This window comes from Nomascus leucogenys, chromosome 6 (genome assembly GCF_006542625.1).
Source record: "Nomascus leucogenys isolate Asia chromosome 6, Asia_NLE_v1, whole genome shotgun sequence".
Classification (NCBI taxonomy): Eukaryota; Metazoa; Chordata; class Mammalia; order Primates; family Hylobatidae; genus Nomascus; species Nomascus leucogenys.
Window position 1 is genome coordinate 67,559,331 of NC_044386.1, and position 16,813 is coordinate 67,576,143.

Sequence of the window (16,813 nt, forward strand, 5' to 3'; positions counted from 1 at the left end):
AGCAGCTTAACTGACAGTAGGGGACTTAAATAGGGCATTTGAGCTAATGGCAAGAATGCACAAAACACTGGCAGGGGAAATAATGGGGAGGTCTCCCATTACAGGGCATCGAGATGGCATGTGGGGGTGATTTGGGATGATCCTTGGTCTTTGTTTTCTCAGTCTTATGAGGGCACTTGTACCTGACAGCTGAGTGTGGAGAGCAGCTTTGTACTGTCCAGGGTGTTTCTGCTTCCCCATTCCTCAGGGCAGATGCTCCTTACCTGTTCCAGGTGGAAGACAGCTGCTGAAATTCTCTGCACACGCTCCACTGTCTTTTCCGGATTGAAAGGTTCTTCACTCTTCAGAACATCCTTGTAAAGGTTCAGTTGCCATTTTACAGCTGGGTCATCAGACTGAAAATTGAAGCATACTCCTAAGATGAGGAATTTCCTGTACCTCTTATACTGAAGAAGCCTTTTGGTCCTACCATGGTTCTGTAGGAGTCAAGACTCTCCTTCTATTATCACTTCACTTTCATTTTCTCAATTATCATCTGGAACACTGTAGATGCTGTATAGGAGCTTCTCATTCTAACTTCTATGTCTCTTAATGCTTCTGTCATATTTTCCATCTCATCATCTCTCTGTGTTGCATTTTGGATGATTTCCTTAAAGCACTCTTCTAATTTATAAATTCTTGTTTCAGCTGTGTGTAGCCTATTTTTAACCCATTTATTAGGTTTTTTATTTCAACGATTATTTTTTATTTTTATAATGACTGTGAAGTCTTTTTTCAAACCCATTTCCCCTTCTCCTCTTTAAAAATATAACATCCAATTATTGCTTTACGGGTTCGATTACTTCCTTTATATCTCCTTTAAATGTTTTGATTTTATTTACATTTACATCTCTTTCAATTGCTCCTTATGGTTGAATTCTTCTCTGTTTCCTATGCTGACTCTCTAATAGTAGATTTCCTGATGTGCTTTGTAATTTAAAAAAAATATGAGCTTGTCTTCAGGAGGAATTTTACCTATTGGTATCTCAGCTTATATTTTAGGAGGTGGAGGCTCTCCAAGTGGTTATTCCACTTGGGTTTCTCTGTGGAATATTTGTGGGTTTTACTGGTTCAAGGCTAACTTTATGGAAGTTTCTTGCTCTGTATTTATGCATAGTGTGGCTAATGAGGTCCCACACTCCCCTTCCTTTACAATGGTTAAAAAACCAAGCCCCTAAGATTTTTTTTCTGGCCCTAGAGATTTCTTTTTATTGCCTTTTTTGTTTTTCTAGTATATTTTATCCACCATTCCTATATGTTTGGGGTGGAAAGGAAAGACTTTGCGTGCTGGCTTAGTTCTCCATCTCAGGGCATAATGTATCTGAGGTAAGAGTTGTTCAGATTCACAGGCTTTAAAACATCTCAAATAGCCTTTAACATGAAAATTATATTGTTTTATTGTACCAACTAGACACAAAATTATTTTGTTTCAAAATCTCTTTAGAGCAGGAGGTGCTAAAACTTCCCCCAGGTGTCCACTGCACTGTTTAACAAGACTTACAGTCAGTAAATTCTGAGACCTAATCTACATCCCACTGCTATGGCCTGACGTTCCCATAATGGGAAATTGGAATAGATGCTTTATTGGGTGCCTCTTTGTATCCTTTTTGTAATAGCTAAGAACAAAAATTAAGGGCAAAAACAAACAAACAAACAAACATTAAGGGCAGTTTATGTACCAGTACATTTTTTTTTTTTTTTTGAGGAGTCTTGCTCTGCCACCCAGGCTGGAGTGCAGTGGCACGATCTCGGCTCACTGCAAGCTCTGCCTCCCAGGTTCACACCATTCTCCTGCCTCAGCCTCCCAAGTAGCTGGGGTTACAGGTGCCTGCCACCACGCCCAGCTAACTTTTTGTATTTTTAGTAGAGACGGGGTTTCACCGTGTTAGCCAGGGTGGTCTCGATCTCCTGACCTCGTGATCCGCCTGCCTCGGCCTCCCAAAGTGCTGGGGTTACAGGCGTGAGCCACTGTGCCCGGCCATGTACCAGTAAATTTTTTTAAAAAAATTTAAAAAAGAGAGAGCTAGTCCTACCAATTAAACACAAATACCCCAAAACTGATTTTGGAACACATATAAGAAGCATGAGTAAATGAAGTGAAAAGCCGGAACCCTGCAGCCAGAAGGAAAGCCTATGTGAGTTCTCACTGCCATCCTGAGTCATCACCTTTTCCTGCAAGTGCAAGTTGTTCCGCAGATGTTCTCTGACCTCTTCATCTGTGTCCCTCTGTGGAAAGAGATGTCAGATTTTATTCCCGGAGATCACCATGGAACTGTCAAGTAGCACATGGGGATGTATGGAGAGTCAACGCACAGTTTTGCTGGGATCTTTATCAGAAGAACAAAAGAAAAAATATTCCAGAGATTTGTCCCAAAGGGCACACACTGACTTCCAAACCAGTTTTAAAGATGAGGGCATGTTGCCTCCATGTACACTGGTTTCTGCTCATCTGCTCCCCGCCCCCCAGGGGAGGGGGACTAACCCTTCAGGGGCTGAATGCCTATCACTACACCACGTGGATCACACACTCAGCCCAGGCAGATGGGCAGCTTACATGGCCGTATCGAGATTTTGCGAGGGAGATCAGCTCCTGGTCGCCTGGAGTACACATATTCAAACCAATGGGCAGCATTTTCTTGAGTGCAGCCACGATGAGGGAGGTCTGGATGGAATACAAGTCTCCCCGCCTCTTTGTCTTCTTCCGCTCCTGGTCTTGTCCTCCAGACTAGGAGATGATGTTGAAATAAACAGAGAGGGGCTCAGTGATTCTCCCAAAGGAACGGCCTCCTGTCAGAGGCAGCCTGCCTCCTTGTGGCCCCGTCAGTATAGGGTGGGCCTTACTACACTTCAAAGGACAGTGAAAAGAGTGTGTTGAACAAAGATGAATTAGGTAGCCATCAAAGACCAGCCATAACCCTGAGCCTTCTCCTTTTGCACATGCACACAGAGCCACATAACTAAACACACATCACCAACGCCTATTGCTCACTCAGTTCTGGACTGAACAAGTAAACTGGTGTTCTACAAAAAGAATGATTTGTTAACTGACAAAAATGGCCCCAGAAAAGTTCTGAGAATTCTGATGCTGGGGAATCACTAAAAATGTGAAAGAGCATCCAGCACAGAATAACTGCTCTGTGTTTTCAAAGCTGAAGCTGGTGTTTTGGAGCACCTCACCATAGCCTCCTCACCATGAGCCCGTGCAAATTCTTACAAGAAAAGGAAAATCGGAAAGTAGGGCTGCTTTGGAATCCAGCTGAAGGAAACTTAGGAGAAAAACTGAAGACATGAAAGAAAGGAACTCCTCAGTCCATGGAAGCTCATTCTTTGGCTTATGCCTTCTCATCCTTTTCAGAGAGAGTTCACTCAGTGAATTTGTAGGTTTAAGAGAGGAATCCAGGCCAGGTGTGGTGGCTCACACCTGTAACCCCAGCACTTTGGGAGGCTGAGGTGGGTGGATCGCCTGAGGTCAGGAGTTTGAGACCAGCCTGGGCCTACTAAACATATAAAAGTTAGCTGGGCATGGTGGCGCACGCCTGTAATCTCAGCTACTTAGGAGGCTGAGGCAGGAGAATTGCTTGAACCCATGAGGCAGAGGTTGCGGTGAGCCGAGATCACGCCATGGCACTACAGCGTGGGTGACAGAGCAAGACTCGGCCTCAACAACAACAACAAAAAACATTAAAAAAAAAAAAAAAAGAGGAATCCAGTGCACTGGGCTATGACACAATAGTTGCCCCAGGGAACCCACTGAGAACCCTCAGCATCCACAGCACAGGGAAATCACTTGGTGGGTCCAGGTGGGCTCAAGGAAACAAGGCTCTGCGGTGACTCAGTTTTCATAATTCCAGGTTCCAGAGACGCAGAGCTGCTCACGTGGTACGTCCTTGCAGGACTGGGCCTCAGTGGGCACTTGCTGGAAGTGGGGAGGGCTGGGCAGCCAGAAGCAAGTCAGGGACTCCGGGAAAGAAGCGGTGCTCACCAAAGCTTTGCGCTATGAGGTACCATGGAGTGTTTGCAGCAATGAGGGGGCAGCACTGTGGTTTATCATGACATACAGATACAGAGCTCTGGGAGCAAGCCAGATGCCTCCCCTGGAACTGGCACGCAAGACCTGGTCCTCCTGGGCTTGGGCAGAATTCATTTTATGGGAAAAGGCTTTTGGAAGAGAAGAGTAGGGTCAGAATTAACACTGTCTTGGGACTAATCTCTTGAAATTGCTTTCCAAAGGGCAAAAGAGTTTCATAATTATTAACGGACACTCTTAAGAACAGTGTAATTTCTTTCAGCACTTGTGGTGGCCGCAATTTCAGGTGGTTGTATCACAGTATCACAGAAACCACAGCAAAATCTCTGGCCAGCAGAACCCCAGTCTGGCCAAACATTGCCAGAAAATTCTATTGGTTGCAGGGGTATCTTGTGTCCAGTGCTCCAAAACACCAGTCAGCCCCTGGACAGCAGTGGGAGGGGCAGTAAGAAATATAAAGAGGGAAAGAAATGGGGCTAAGAGGAGGAGGCTCCTGGTGTTCCAGAAAACAGCAGGAAGGGAGAGCTGCTTCACTGAGTGTGTGCCAACTATCACTGGCTGAGTGCTTGCTGGGCTCCTCACCATTCTACCACCAGGTTTAAAATTCTAAAGGTTGCAACTCAGGGCAAAACTCATTTATAGTCTAAATTACCCTTGAAAATGTTTCAAATCATCCATAAAACAGAACCTGGTTATATGTATATGAAGTATGTGATATCACATATGTATACATGTAAAATATAAATGGTAATACACAGCATGCAATCGAATAAATATGCCTAAAAGTGTAATTACGTGGATTTGATTACACACTCTAAATTATTTCCTGCTCACTCTCTATTTGATTGGGCCAATCTCATGTTCTTCTAATCATAAATGCTGCATATGCAATATGACTCCAAATGTGCCTGCTACTTATATAAAACATTTATGATCCTCCCAAAACCCCTGAAACCAGTCAGTTTTGTAAATGAGAATGGGATTGCTCAGGGAAGTTAAGCAATTTTTCCAAGATCACATAGCAAGTAAGCCTCTGAGCTATCCAGATGCAAGTCTATCTCGCCTGGGCTCCATCTTCCTTTCCTAACTAACAGCTGCATGTGCCCTAGTTCCTGCGCATCTCCCCTTCTTCACTGCATAGTGTAGAGCGGAGGTTTGGGAGAATGGCAGCCGAAACACATTAATTAAGAGGAAGAGAAAATGTTCAGTTATAACCTGAAACTGTAACTGGGAAATTCTCCCAGGGTAGTCTTTGGAAGACTCTCTTTGAATCATGGGAGCCTTATACAGGAGGCAGGACACCTACAGTGTGAAAGGGCTGAGACCACTAATAAAAAATAGGACTCTGACCCTGGGTAGCACCACGAGGAGTAGTCCCCTGGGTTCTCAAGCCCTGTCAGTCATCCCTATCTCTGTTAGTGTGGTGGCTGCCGAGAGGGCAGCTGGAGAAGGGAGCAGAGATAGCAAGGAGACCTCGGTTAGGGTGAGGCTTGGCTGGCTTCCCCGGCTTCCCCATTCCAAGGGTGGGTAGGCCTACATTCACTCTTTGACAGGCAGTTGTCTTCCCTGGTGCAGGCCTGGGGGACCTCCAGGAGGGAAAATCCATTCTGTACCACCCCCATGGTGATCACAGTGCAGAGGGGGCCAGAGCCTGGCACCTCTAATACTAGGACAGAAAAGACACGTCATGCATTTGACCTGTACCTTTACTTGCATGGCCTGTGTGGAAAGACAAAAGGAAAGAAACAAGGAGAAGAGTCAGTCAGTAAAAGCAGGGCTCTAAGGCATAAGGCACTACATGTTAGTTATAGCTTCTTAGCCCCCATTTCTCAGCCAACACAACAGAAACTCAGTGGTTCTGGAAGCCAGTTGAGCATAGCATGAAGAGTGAGTGGGAGGTTAGGACGGAGGTTAATTTGGTCAAAGGACTTACATCCAGACCAAGCAATCTACTTCTCAGGTAAGGTCAACCCAGAAGCAGCCTTCCAGAGTGTATGGCACTCAGACCCAACCCACGCTGGTCTTTAGATCTAGCGAGTTCTTGTGGGTGGCCAGATCTGAAGTCTTTGCCCCTTCTACCTCCCTCCTTTCACCTGGATAGGCTATAGACAATCTGTCATATAACCAAAGAGCCGAGTTTTCTTTCTTCCTTCTACCCACCACATTAGCAACATCTGTGGCTACAGAGAGGGGAGAACTGAGCTAAGGGGCAATGCTTGTGCTTATGTTAAAAGAAGGCAGCGTAGGCCAGACACGGTGGCTCATGCCTGTAATCCCAGCACTTTGGGAGGCCAAGGTGGGAAGACCACTTGAAGCTAGGAATTTGAGACCAGCCTGGGCAACATAGCCACTGTCTTTACAAAAAAAAAAAAATTCAGCTGGGTGTGGTGGTGTGTGCTACTAGGGATGCTGAGGCAGGAGGATCACTTGAGCTCAAGAGTTCGAGGTTGCAGTGAGCTATGATCACACCACTGCACTCCAGACTGGGCAACAGAGGGACACCCTGTCTTAAAAAAAAACAACAACAACGAAAAAAGAAGATTTATTAACAAAAAGTACTCTAGGAATATCCAAAGTGATTCAGGATCACCAAAAAAACTAAAAGACGGAGCGTTTCCCTTCTTGTGCCACAACGTTTAAACATACCTTAGGGTGGGGCTACAGATTCTAATTTTATTTGTTCTGTCACATATTGCTAAGATTAGTTAACTCATTGCAATTTTCTAATGAAATGCTTTTAAAAATTTGGTGGTGGAAACATTTTATTTTCTTTCACTTTCTTCCTTTTTTTTTTCTTAAGAGACGGGGTTTCGCTATGTTGCCCAGGCTCGTATTGAACCCTCGGCCTCAAGTGATCCTCCCTCCTTAGCTTCCTAAAGTACTAGGATTACAGGCATGAGCCACCACACTGGCCCATGTTTTATTTTCTTAATAGAAATGTACAGATTCCTACACCTTCAAAATCATTTCATCTCCCCACGCTTACATCATAAACTAAACTATCACCAGTAGTTAGCTTATAATCAGACAGTTGATTTTGTGTGTAGAACTTAAAAGACAGACACAGGCTTTTGTGGGGTAAGTGACTTTGAGGACACATCACAAGGGGACGGCACAGGGAGAGCTGGTGTCAGGCTTCTGAACAAAGGCAAGCCCGGGCCATGGGAAGCTCTTGTCCCACTGAGAAGGTAACCGAAGCAATGACAAGTCAACCCAACATTAGACAGAGGAAATGGAGACTTTCTGTAAGTCAGTCTGAGAATGCGAAGCAAGAGATAGAGTGAGAGAAGGAGGGCAGGAGGGAAGGAAGAAATGGTGGAGAGAAGGGGGGGAGAGGAGGAGAAAAGGGGGGGTGAAAGGGGAGGGGGAGAGGAGAAGAAGAGGATGAGTGTGTGTTCCTGTGTGCATGTTTACGAGAGAGAGAGACAGAGTATGCACACATGCCTGTAAGTACACAGCAGAAGTGCAAGAACAAAGGGAATAAAAACAAAAGAGAAGGCGGGGTGCGGTGGCTCACGCCTGTAATCCCAGCACTTTGGGAGGCCGAGGCGGGCGGATCACGAGGTCAGGAGATCGAGACCATCCTGGCTAACACAGTGAAACCCCATCTCTACTAAAAATACAAAAAATTAGCCGGGCGTGGTGGCGGGCACCTGCAGTCCCAGCTACTCGGGAGGCTGAGGCAGGAGAATGGTGTGAACTTGGGAGGTGGAGCTTGCAGTGAGCCGAGATCACACCACTGTACTCCAGCCTGGGCGACAGAGTGGGACTCCGTCTCAAAGAAGAAGAAGAAAAAAAAAAAGAGAAAAGTGGTAGGGGAGGGAATGAATGAGGGAGAATGAGCAAGAAAATTCACTCACACATGTAAGTGTCAATGCCCTTGAAAAACTCAAAGATAGCTTCTAAAATATTTCCTGTCCTTTTTCGATCCACTGAAATCACGCTTCATGGGGTGGAGTGGCTTTGAACCATGAGGCACTCTAATATTTCCTGCATCACAACACTTTTTTTATTTTATTGTTTATAACCTTGGTCAAGGAACTGGCATTTCTTGGGCTGAACACATTCTAACTTACCATTCCCTTCTGAAGAAGCTGCTGTCATTTTTCCAGAAACAAAAAAAGTTTCAAAACAAAACAAAACAAAAAACACTTGCTAAGCTTAGTTACATTTAGCTTAACATACATTTGCAAACTGGTATTATATACACAAAATATACAATGAGCTCTCACAAGCAAAATCTGCTTTGACTGACCCAGAAAAATAACGTTATCTTTGAAGTGACCTTCGACTAATCAAGTAGTAACAGCATGGCTCACTGTATATTTTCTTCACTTCCTTTCCATTCGCAATGGCATATGTGGTGTGTGTGGCATAGGGCATTCATATACACATACCTCCACAAAGCCTGCCATATGCACTGAGGCTAACTTCATTTTTACAACACCAGAATTCAGTTAAGAGTGGAGATAAAAGCAAGTACAGGTCACTGTTCAGATCAGGTAGTAGAGAGAACATCTAGTTGCAGGGAGGCAAAGGCAATAGGGAGTCAACTGATAAGGAGGAATACTCCTGCCCTAACCCCTCAATATGTAGTTCCACATCCAAAAAATACCAGAAATGGCTAGGAGTTATTGCTTATCAGAGGCATGGTATCTCTTTGTCTGAAATAATGCACTGCATTTCTCAAATATTACTGTATCCTAGAGATACCGTTGAAACTGACTTTCAACCAGAACGTCTCAGTAGAGCTGGGAGAAGTCAGGTAGTAAGCTCAATCCCATTCTGCAGATTGGTAAATTGGGACCCAGAGGAGTTAAGTGAATGATGCAAGGTGTAGCTCTAGCCAACAGCTGGGCCAGGGGCAAGACTTAGCTTCCTTTCACCTTCTGGTCTATTTACCACTACACGGTGTCTCAACTCAGGCAACAGGAACAGTATGAACACTTGTTACCCTGAGGATCATGGCAAATATTATTCAACATCTAGGGAGTGTCCTCTCATCCATTCTTACATTGTAATTTTGATCCTATCCCATGTAGCTCAGAAATAATTGGCATATGACAACAACAGAAATGAAACAAAGGACTTTGCTTCTACAGACTAACTGGACCAGCAAGGAAGAAGCCCACCTTCTGAAAATGACCATTCTTTGTCAAGAAGCAAACACCCCCTTTTCCTCATTCAGTGATATGAATGAACAAAATGTCAGGTTAGTTTGTTAGTAGGTGGGTTTTGAAATGCCATTTTTTGTTACCTCATCTTTTTCCAAATGTAAACCCAAGGACCTTGAGCATTCATTCATTACCAGAGGCTTGAGATGTCTTTGCCATTTCTGCTCATCCAGGATCCAAGTCCTGGTATCAGATTCATTTCCATTGCTTTGTGACCGTTCCCTGACAATCCCAATGGACGTTAGCTGGTTCAGTCCTGAGCCATTCAATCTACCCCAATTTGAAGATAAGGCCAGGAGCTGTGGCTCACGCCTGTAATCCCAGCACTCTGGGATCACTTGAGGTCAGGAGTTCGACACCAGCCTGGCCAATGTGGCGAAACTCCATCTCTACTAAAAATACAAAAATTAGCCGGGTGTGGTGGCGTGCACCTGTAGCTCCAGCTATTTGGGAGGCTGAGGCAGGAGAATTGCTTGAATCTGGGAGGCAGAGCTCACAGAGAGCCGAGATCACACCACTGCACTCCAGCTGGGCAACACAGTGAGACTCCATCTCAAAAAATTTAAAAAAAAGATAGTATGGAATCTGTCTGAGATTTATTGACTTTCTGTAGGTAGATGAGTCAAAGAAGAGGCTGTGATACCTATAAGAAGACCTGCAGAGGCAACTTAAGATAAGCTAGCTGTCCCAGAAAGGTGGATTTGAAAGAACTCAACCTCGTCTACATCATATGACAATAGTGTTTACCAAAAGACAAATGCAAAATGAATTTTGAAAAATCAAATAAAACTAAAGCACAACGGATCCCTTTGCAGCAAAGATTCCTCATGAATGTGATTGCTCTACTTTGTATGTACATAATTTTGTTTGTCAAACTTTATGAAGCAATGTATACTAAAAGTGTATACTTAGAGTATACTATAAACTCTAACAGTCAATTTCTATATGTTGGAAGAAATGTGTCAACATAAATAAAAGCAACAGAAAGCTCAGAATGATCGCAGCTGACTAGAGCTAGCTATGCTTGGTGGAGCTCTAGGTGCTAAAGTTTTCATTTTTGGTGTCATACCAGCCCCTTGTCTGCAGCTTATATATGAAACCTCCATCCCAAATGGTTATTTGGAAAGATGCCCAAGGGCTTTGTTATAAAAACCCACGATTCTCAATCTTTCCAGAACTGACTTTTCCTTCTGAGGGTCCCCATGCACACTCCACCTTGATGTTCCTCAAAGGCAGCACTGTACCAGCAATGAGAGAGATGCACATCTCAGGTATTAATGTCACTTATACTTGACATATAAAATCAACCCTCATTGAGGCACATTTCTCAGGGGTACAGAGTCAAGGGTAAACCATAACAGCTGGTAACAAAACATCACATTTAAGTAGGCTTTGCTTTTGTATGTACACTTGAAGAAGTATGTCTGAGAAGTCTCTTAAATCAAAATAATGAAGCCTCAGTGTGCAGAGCTGACGCAAGAGGAGCTGGGAGGCTAACTTGTGCCCCTTGTATTCCCGCTATGCTCCTCTCTATAGGTTACTCTTTTTTCAGACTGATGTCTGATATGCCCTTTTTCAAACATTTCCTAAAGGAAATGGACAAATGTTTGGCTTTCTGAGTGCAACTGTCATGAAAAAGTAACAGAGGGCATTAAGAGATCAACACAGCTGAAATAAAACAGGTATTGGATATTACAGATAGGAGGAAAACAAGCATGATGTAAAAGTACGTGCTGTCAAAATCTACAAAGCAAGGTAATTTTTTCCTAGCTATCAAAAGGTGGCTCTAGGCATGTGTATTTCTGTATCCTCACTACACAGGAAGTAGTTCTATTTTAAAACCACTAACAGTAGCTTTTGTTTTGGAGACCTCTCAGATGCCTCAGGCAAGTCTTGAAACTTAACCTTTTTGACATACAAGCAGCTATTTATTCATAAAATGTGACGACCATGCTTATTTGAGAGCAGTTTCTTTTGGCTCGTTCTCAAAGAAACAGCAGCAGAGACTGTTGATTATGTAGTTTGGCCTAAATGAAGTATGGTGTTAATCCCCAGAAAATATGAAATAGATCCAAGTCCCGGCTAAGGTTAAGGTTGAGGAGTTTTTGGAATTGATTTCTAAGGACTTACTTTTGACATCTTGCTTTTGCTGTCTCCAGTTAAAAATGCCAAATTATTAATTTCATTCTGAATCACAAAATTTTGCTCTTCCCTCTTGAAGTTCTAAGTGGGAAAGAATTGAAAAAGCAAACATTACAAGAAAGTTCTGTAAACCAAAAATAAGATTCTAAGCTCCCCAAGTAACTGAATAGACCCCTCCTCTCAGCCGAGGTGATTCCGAAGACACCCGAAAAACTAATTCATTCCATGATGGGAAGAGGAGGTCAGGCATGTCTCATTATACCCTCTCCCTTTTAGAGTTTAGGCACATATGACCAGCATTAACATTAAAATAGAGATCTTAAGACTGACAAAATAGATTCTTGGTAGCAATAAGACACCAAATTCCAACCTGACTGTAGTATAGCATGACATGACAGACAGCAGGCCTTAAAGGAAATAAAAATATTTGACCCCAAAATATATTTATTTGACATATTTTGAAAGGGCTCTGGAAAGCTGTCTCTCCTGTGGTGAAAATTCACATTCTGGAGAGAATCCCCTTCCCTTTCCTGGTCTTTTCCTGATCTTGAAGAGATTAAATGAGAGTCTAGCACCTTTTAAATGTCTGAATATGAAACAAATGTCACCTGTTGTCTCTATGGGTGGCCACATATGAGACTTCATCTACATAATAACAATGTTGGTCTCCACAATCCTTTGTCTTAACTCAGATACTGTTTCTATTGATTCCAGGTTTTTAGATAATAACCCTTTCTGACTGACAACTGTCAATCAGAAAATCTTTGAATCCATCTATGACCTGGATGCCCAGTACCTACCCCTGTAAGATGTCCTGCCTTTCTGGGCTAAACCAAGGTATACTTTACATGTATTGATTCACGCCTCTGTCAGTAACTTCTGTCCCACTGAAGTGTATAAAGTCAAGCTGTAACCCAACCACCTTGGGTACATGTTCTCAGGACCTCCTGAGGCAGTGTCATGGGTCATGGTCCTCACATTTGGCTCAGAATACATCTCTTCGAATATTTTACAGTTTGGCTTTTTTTTCATCAACAGTTTTCCACGGTCTGCAGCTTTCACAACCATTCTAAACCCAGGGCCCAAATGTGTTCTTACATGAGATTTACACCACAGGATGAAGACTTCTGCCACCATGCGGAAGAGCTGGTCAGAATCAGCGTCAGGGCTTTTCAGCCAGTTAGATCTGGGTCCAAAAGTAAATGAATAGGCATTTGAATTTCAGTAGGGATTAAAATATTCACACCCTAAAAATTATACCAGCACTGGAGACACACATTTATCCAGATCAAACTGCATTCTCATATGAAAGCAATAATCAGAGAGACTAAATAGCAATATATTCCTTAAACATTACATATAGGTACATAATTACAGTAGATTTCTTGAAAGATCTACAATAATTATTTCCATTTGCCAAAGGTTTCAAGAATTTTCTTAGCAAACTGATGTCCGAAATCAACATTTCAAAATGGTCAAAAGTAGGTTATGTGTTTTCTTTAAACTGATTAGTTGATTAAGGTTACACTCTAAGTTTTGGGACATGCTTCCTTTAATATATAAGGCTAGCAAAGGTAGGCAAGTCTTGGTCACTATGACATCTAACCTTGTCCTTGACACTTGTCATTGTCAAATCTCTGAAATTCTGAGCACTCATGTCCCACCCTTTTTCCTTTAAAGCCAGTTTCATCAATGAAATTTGTAAGATAATATGTTTTTCACTGTGATCTGAAGTGTATAAGCAGAGATCAATTATCCTCAACTATGCCCTCTAAAATGGTTTGAAGATTCCCTATAAATAAGCATTACTCATAAAAAAAAAATAGACTGGTTAAGAAATTTTGCAGTAGCACCAAGAAGGCTGAACTGCAGTTTCAGGAATTCAGTCGTTTCTGTAAGCTGTCTTGCCATGAAGTAGCTTACATATTCAAATTAAACTGTATTTCCAAGGGCTGGGTGAGTTGTCATTTTCAAATGTCTACATAGAGTAACTAAACAAACAAAAAACAAAAAAACCTCACTGTTTCTCTGCTCAACACTTCTGATACCAAATATGTGGGGTTTTTCTCACATAAAACAATTCTTCAACTCTTCAGACACTGACTGAGTGCCCTACAATTCAAATATGACACTAACTACCTGGATTTAGTGCAGTCCCCACAGGTGAAGGGCTCAGACGCACAAGCCTGCCTCTCACTTCAGATGCCGGTCTCAAGTCCCAGGTTGTGACTTGTACTTCTGACCAACTGGCTATAACCAACCCCTTCATTGGGTTCAATAATTTGCTAGAGCAGCTCACAGAACTCAGGAAAATACTTGATTTACTATTACCAGTTTATTGTAAAGGACACAACCAAGGAATAGCCAAATGAAAGAGATGCATAGGGCAAGGTATGGGGGAAGAGGCAGGGAGCTTCCACGCCTTCTCCAGGCACACCACCTTCCCAGTACCTTTGTGTGTTCAGCAACATGGACGTCTCCAAACCCCATAGCTTAGGGTTTTTTTTTGTGGTGGCTCCATTATATAGGCATGATTGGTGAAACCACAGGCCACTGGTTATTAAACTCAATATCCAGCCCCTCTCCTCTCCCCAGAGGTTAGGGGAGGGTAAATGGTGGTGGGGCTGAAAGCTCCAACCCTCTAATTGCAGAGTTGGTACATCTGGCAACCAGTCTCCATTCTCCAAGAGTCACCTCATTAGAATAAACTCAGGTATGGTTGAAAGGGGCTTAGTATGAATAACAGAAGATGTTCCTTTCATCCCTTTCCCTCAGGAAATTCTATGAGTTTTAGGAGCTCTGCGCCAGGAAGCAGAGATGAAGAGCAAATACATATTTATTATATCGAAATATCACAGTGACACAAGTTAAACTATTGTCTTTCTTTAGTTAAAAAAAAATTGCGTCTCAAAATGGTTTAAAAAACCTGATGCCTCTTGCCTCATGTAGGGTAACAGCTACCAAAAGCCAGTTCCCTAAGCCCTAGGACATCAGAATGAATTGTTGTGGGTAGCCTGTACCTCCTTCCCATTCATGAGGAGCACCAGCCTAAGAAATGTAAAGACTCATGAGGCCAAGATCACTCTGGGATCCTTCTCTTATCTCCTGAATTCCTTACTGCCCTTGGTTCCAGCCTCAGGGACATTCTTATCTAATCTCTCTTGTTTTCAGATTCAAGCAGCCTCTCCTTCATATAGCTGACATTACTGGTTGCCTACTCAATGTTCATTCTCCTCTTCTTCCATAGTAACAAACCCCATTTTGTTCAGGGTGGAACTATGCCCTGCTAAAGATCACATTACACAGCTTCCCTTTAACTATAGGTATGTAACTAAGTTCAGATCAATAAGATGAATGTAGAAGTTGTTGGATGGGCCTTCTGGAAATAAATCTCTAAGAAGGGATCAGATAGCTGAAGGTGCCTTTTTGCCTTTCTCCTGTTGATTTCCTACTTCCTGTCTGGAATGAAAATATGATGGCTGGAACTCTAATTGGCTTATTATATCATAAAGTAACTTCAAAGATGGAAGGCAATGTTGAGAATATAAAGACAAAGGACTGAGGCTGGGCATGGTGGCTCACACCTGTAATCCCAGCACTTTGGGAGGCTGAGACAGGTGGATCACTTGAGGTCAGGAGTTTGAGACCAGCCTGGCCAATGTGGTGAAACCCCGTCTCTACTAAAAAAATACAAAAATTAGCTTTGCATGGTGGTGGGCACCTGCAATCCCAGCTACTCGGGAGGCTGAGGCAGGAGAACCACTTGAGCCTGGGAGGCGGAGGTTGCAGTGAGCACCGAGATTGTGCCATTGCACTCCAGCCTGGGCCACAGAGCAAGACTCTGTCAAAGAAAGAAAGAAAGACAGACAGACAGACAGACAGACAGAAAGAAAGAAAGAAAGAAAGAAAAGGAAAGAAAGAAAGACAAAGGAATGAGGCTTTCTAACGAGGAACAATATTGGTCCTAGCTCAACTATCTTTGGACTTCTTTTCCGTGTGAGATTAAATTTCTCATTTGTTTAAGCCACTATAGCCAATTCTCCATTACTAGCAGCCAAATGAAATTCAAACTTGAGGCTTAAGGTTGGCAATGCTTTCTGTTTTCTTTTCTATTGATTTCTCAGGGTCAAATTTCAAATTTTATCACAACTACCAGCTATTCATTCCTTAGTGTTTTGGTTTAAATGAGCTTGACAGGTTTTCGAGATGCCTTCAGTGGGAAAAGATGAGGGTCATATCCTATCTAGCCAAGGAAAAGCACAGCCATGGGGACTATGAGTAGCAAGAGCATCAGGAACAAAATCTTGGGTAACGTTTCTTGGTGGGAGAAGGAAGAGGATTTTCATCTTGTTGCCTTTGTGTGAGAATGCAGTTTCAGCTGAACATATTTTTCTTTGGCCATCCCTCTTCTAAGAGGCAGACATTTGCTCTTTATCTCTAGGGAGGTTCTTTCTTCAAGCTCAGAGTGATAAGTGCAATGAAAAACATCTCATTAAAGGTTTTCCCCTAGGCACACAAGTCAAGGAAGGTATTTGTGGGAGAATGGAAGATCCTTACCCAGCTGTTCACATTCGCTCATACCCTCTCTGCCCCCAATTAATGCAACAAGGTGCTTCCCCTGCTTGCTCCCAGTCTCCTACGGGATTCATCACCTCTGTCAATATTTAGTCGCTTGATTTTCTTATAGATACCTAGCTGATCTATGGGTCTCTTTTATTATCTGCACTGCTTGCTGCCAAAAGGCAGTTGGAAAACTCAAGGCTGTAGGCAGAGAAGAAGGCTGGGTTTAGAGGTAACCATCAGAGATTCTGCCATATGGAGGAGATGGCACGTCACTCAAATAAGGCACATTGTCCTCATTAAGTAATTTCTCATCCCTCAGCTCCATCCAACCCTTCCGAATCTCCAATGTCTATTTTTCTACCCTCTATGTCCATGTGGACACATTATGTAGCTCCCACCAAGTGAGAACATGTAGTATTTGAGTTTCTGTTTCTGAGTTGTCTCATTTAAGATAATGGCCTCCAATCCATCCACGTTGCTATAAAAGACATGATTTTGTCCCTTTTAATCACTAAATAGTATTCCACTGTGTATGTATATGTGTATCCCACTTTTTTTAAATGCAGGCATCCATTGATAGATGCTTGGGTTGATGGCATATCTTTGCTGTTGTGAATAGTGCTGCAATAAACATATGAGTGCAAGTATCTTCTTGATATAATGATTCCTTTTCCTTTGGGTAGATGCTTAGCAATGAGATTGCTGGACTGCATAGTAGGTCTAATTTTAGTTCTTTGAGAAATTTCCATACTGTTTTCCAGAGAGGTTGTATTGGGTGATGGTCACACCAAAAGTCCAGACTTTGCCACTAAGCAATGTATCTATGTAGCAAAACTGTACTTGTAACTCTTAAATTTATAACAACAAC

The 16,813-nt window shown here is 42.8% G+C and overlaps 1 protein-coding gene across 4 annotated transcripts in view; it reads right to left on the minus strand.

The window, feature by feature from the left end:
• The window catches only part of RYR3 (ryanodine receptor 3), a 568,187-nt gene that overhangs the window by 53,679 nt on the left and 497,695 nt on the right, over positions 1-16,813 (minus strand). For 2 of the 4 annotated variants that reach the window (XM_030814359.1, XM_030814361.1), the window contains exons 68-73: positions 12,481-12,568; positions 11,371-11,463; positions 5,771-5,785; positions 2,594-2,764; positions 2,206-2,265; positions 264-395 (exon numbers count right to left, since the gene is read on the minus strand). In XM_030814359.1, the coding sequence (XP_030670219.1) occupies positions 264-395; positions 2,206-2,265; positions 2,594-2,764; positions 5,771-5,785; positions 11,371-11,463; positions 12,481-12,568 (559 nt within the window). The remainder of the gene's footprint in view (positions 1-263; positions 396-2,205; positions 2,266-2,593; positions 2,765-5,770; positions 5,786-11,370; positions 11,464-12,480; positions 12,569-16,813) is intronic. The other 2 variants (XM_030814360.1, XM_030814362.1) reach the window with 1 other exon arrangement.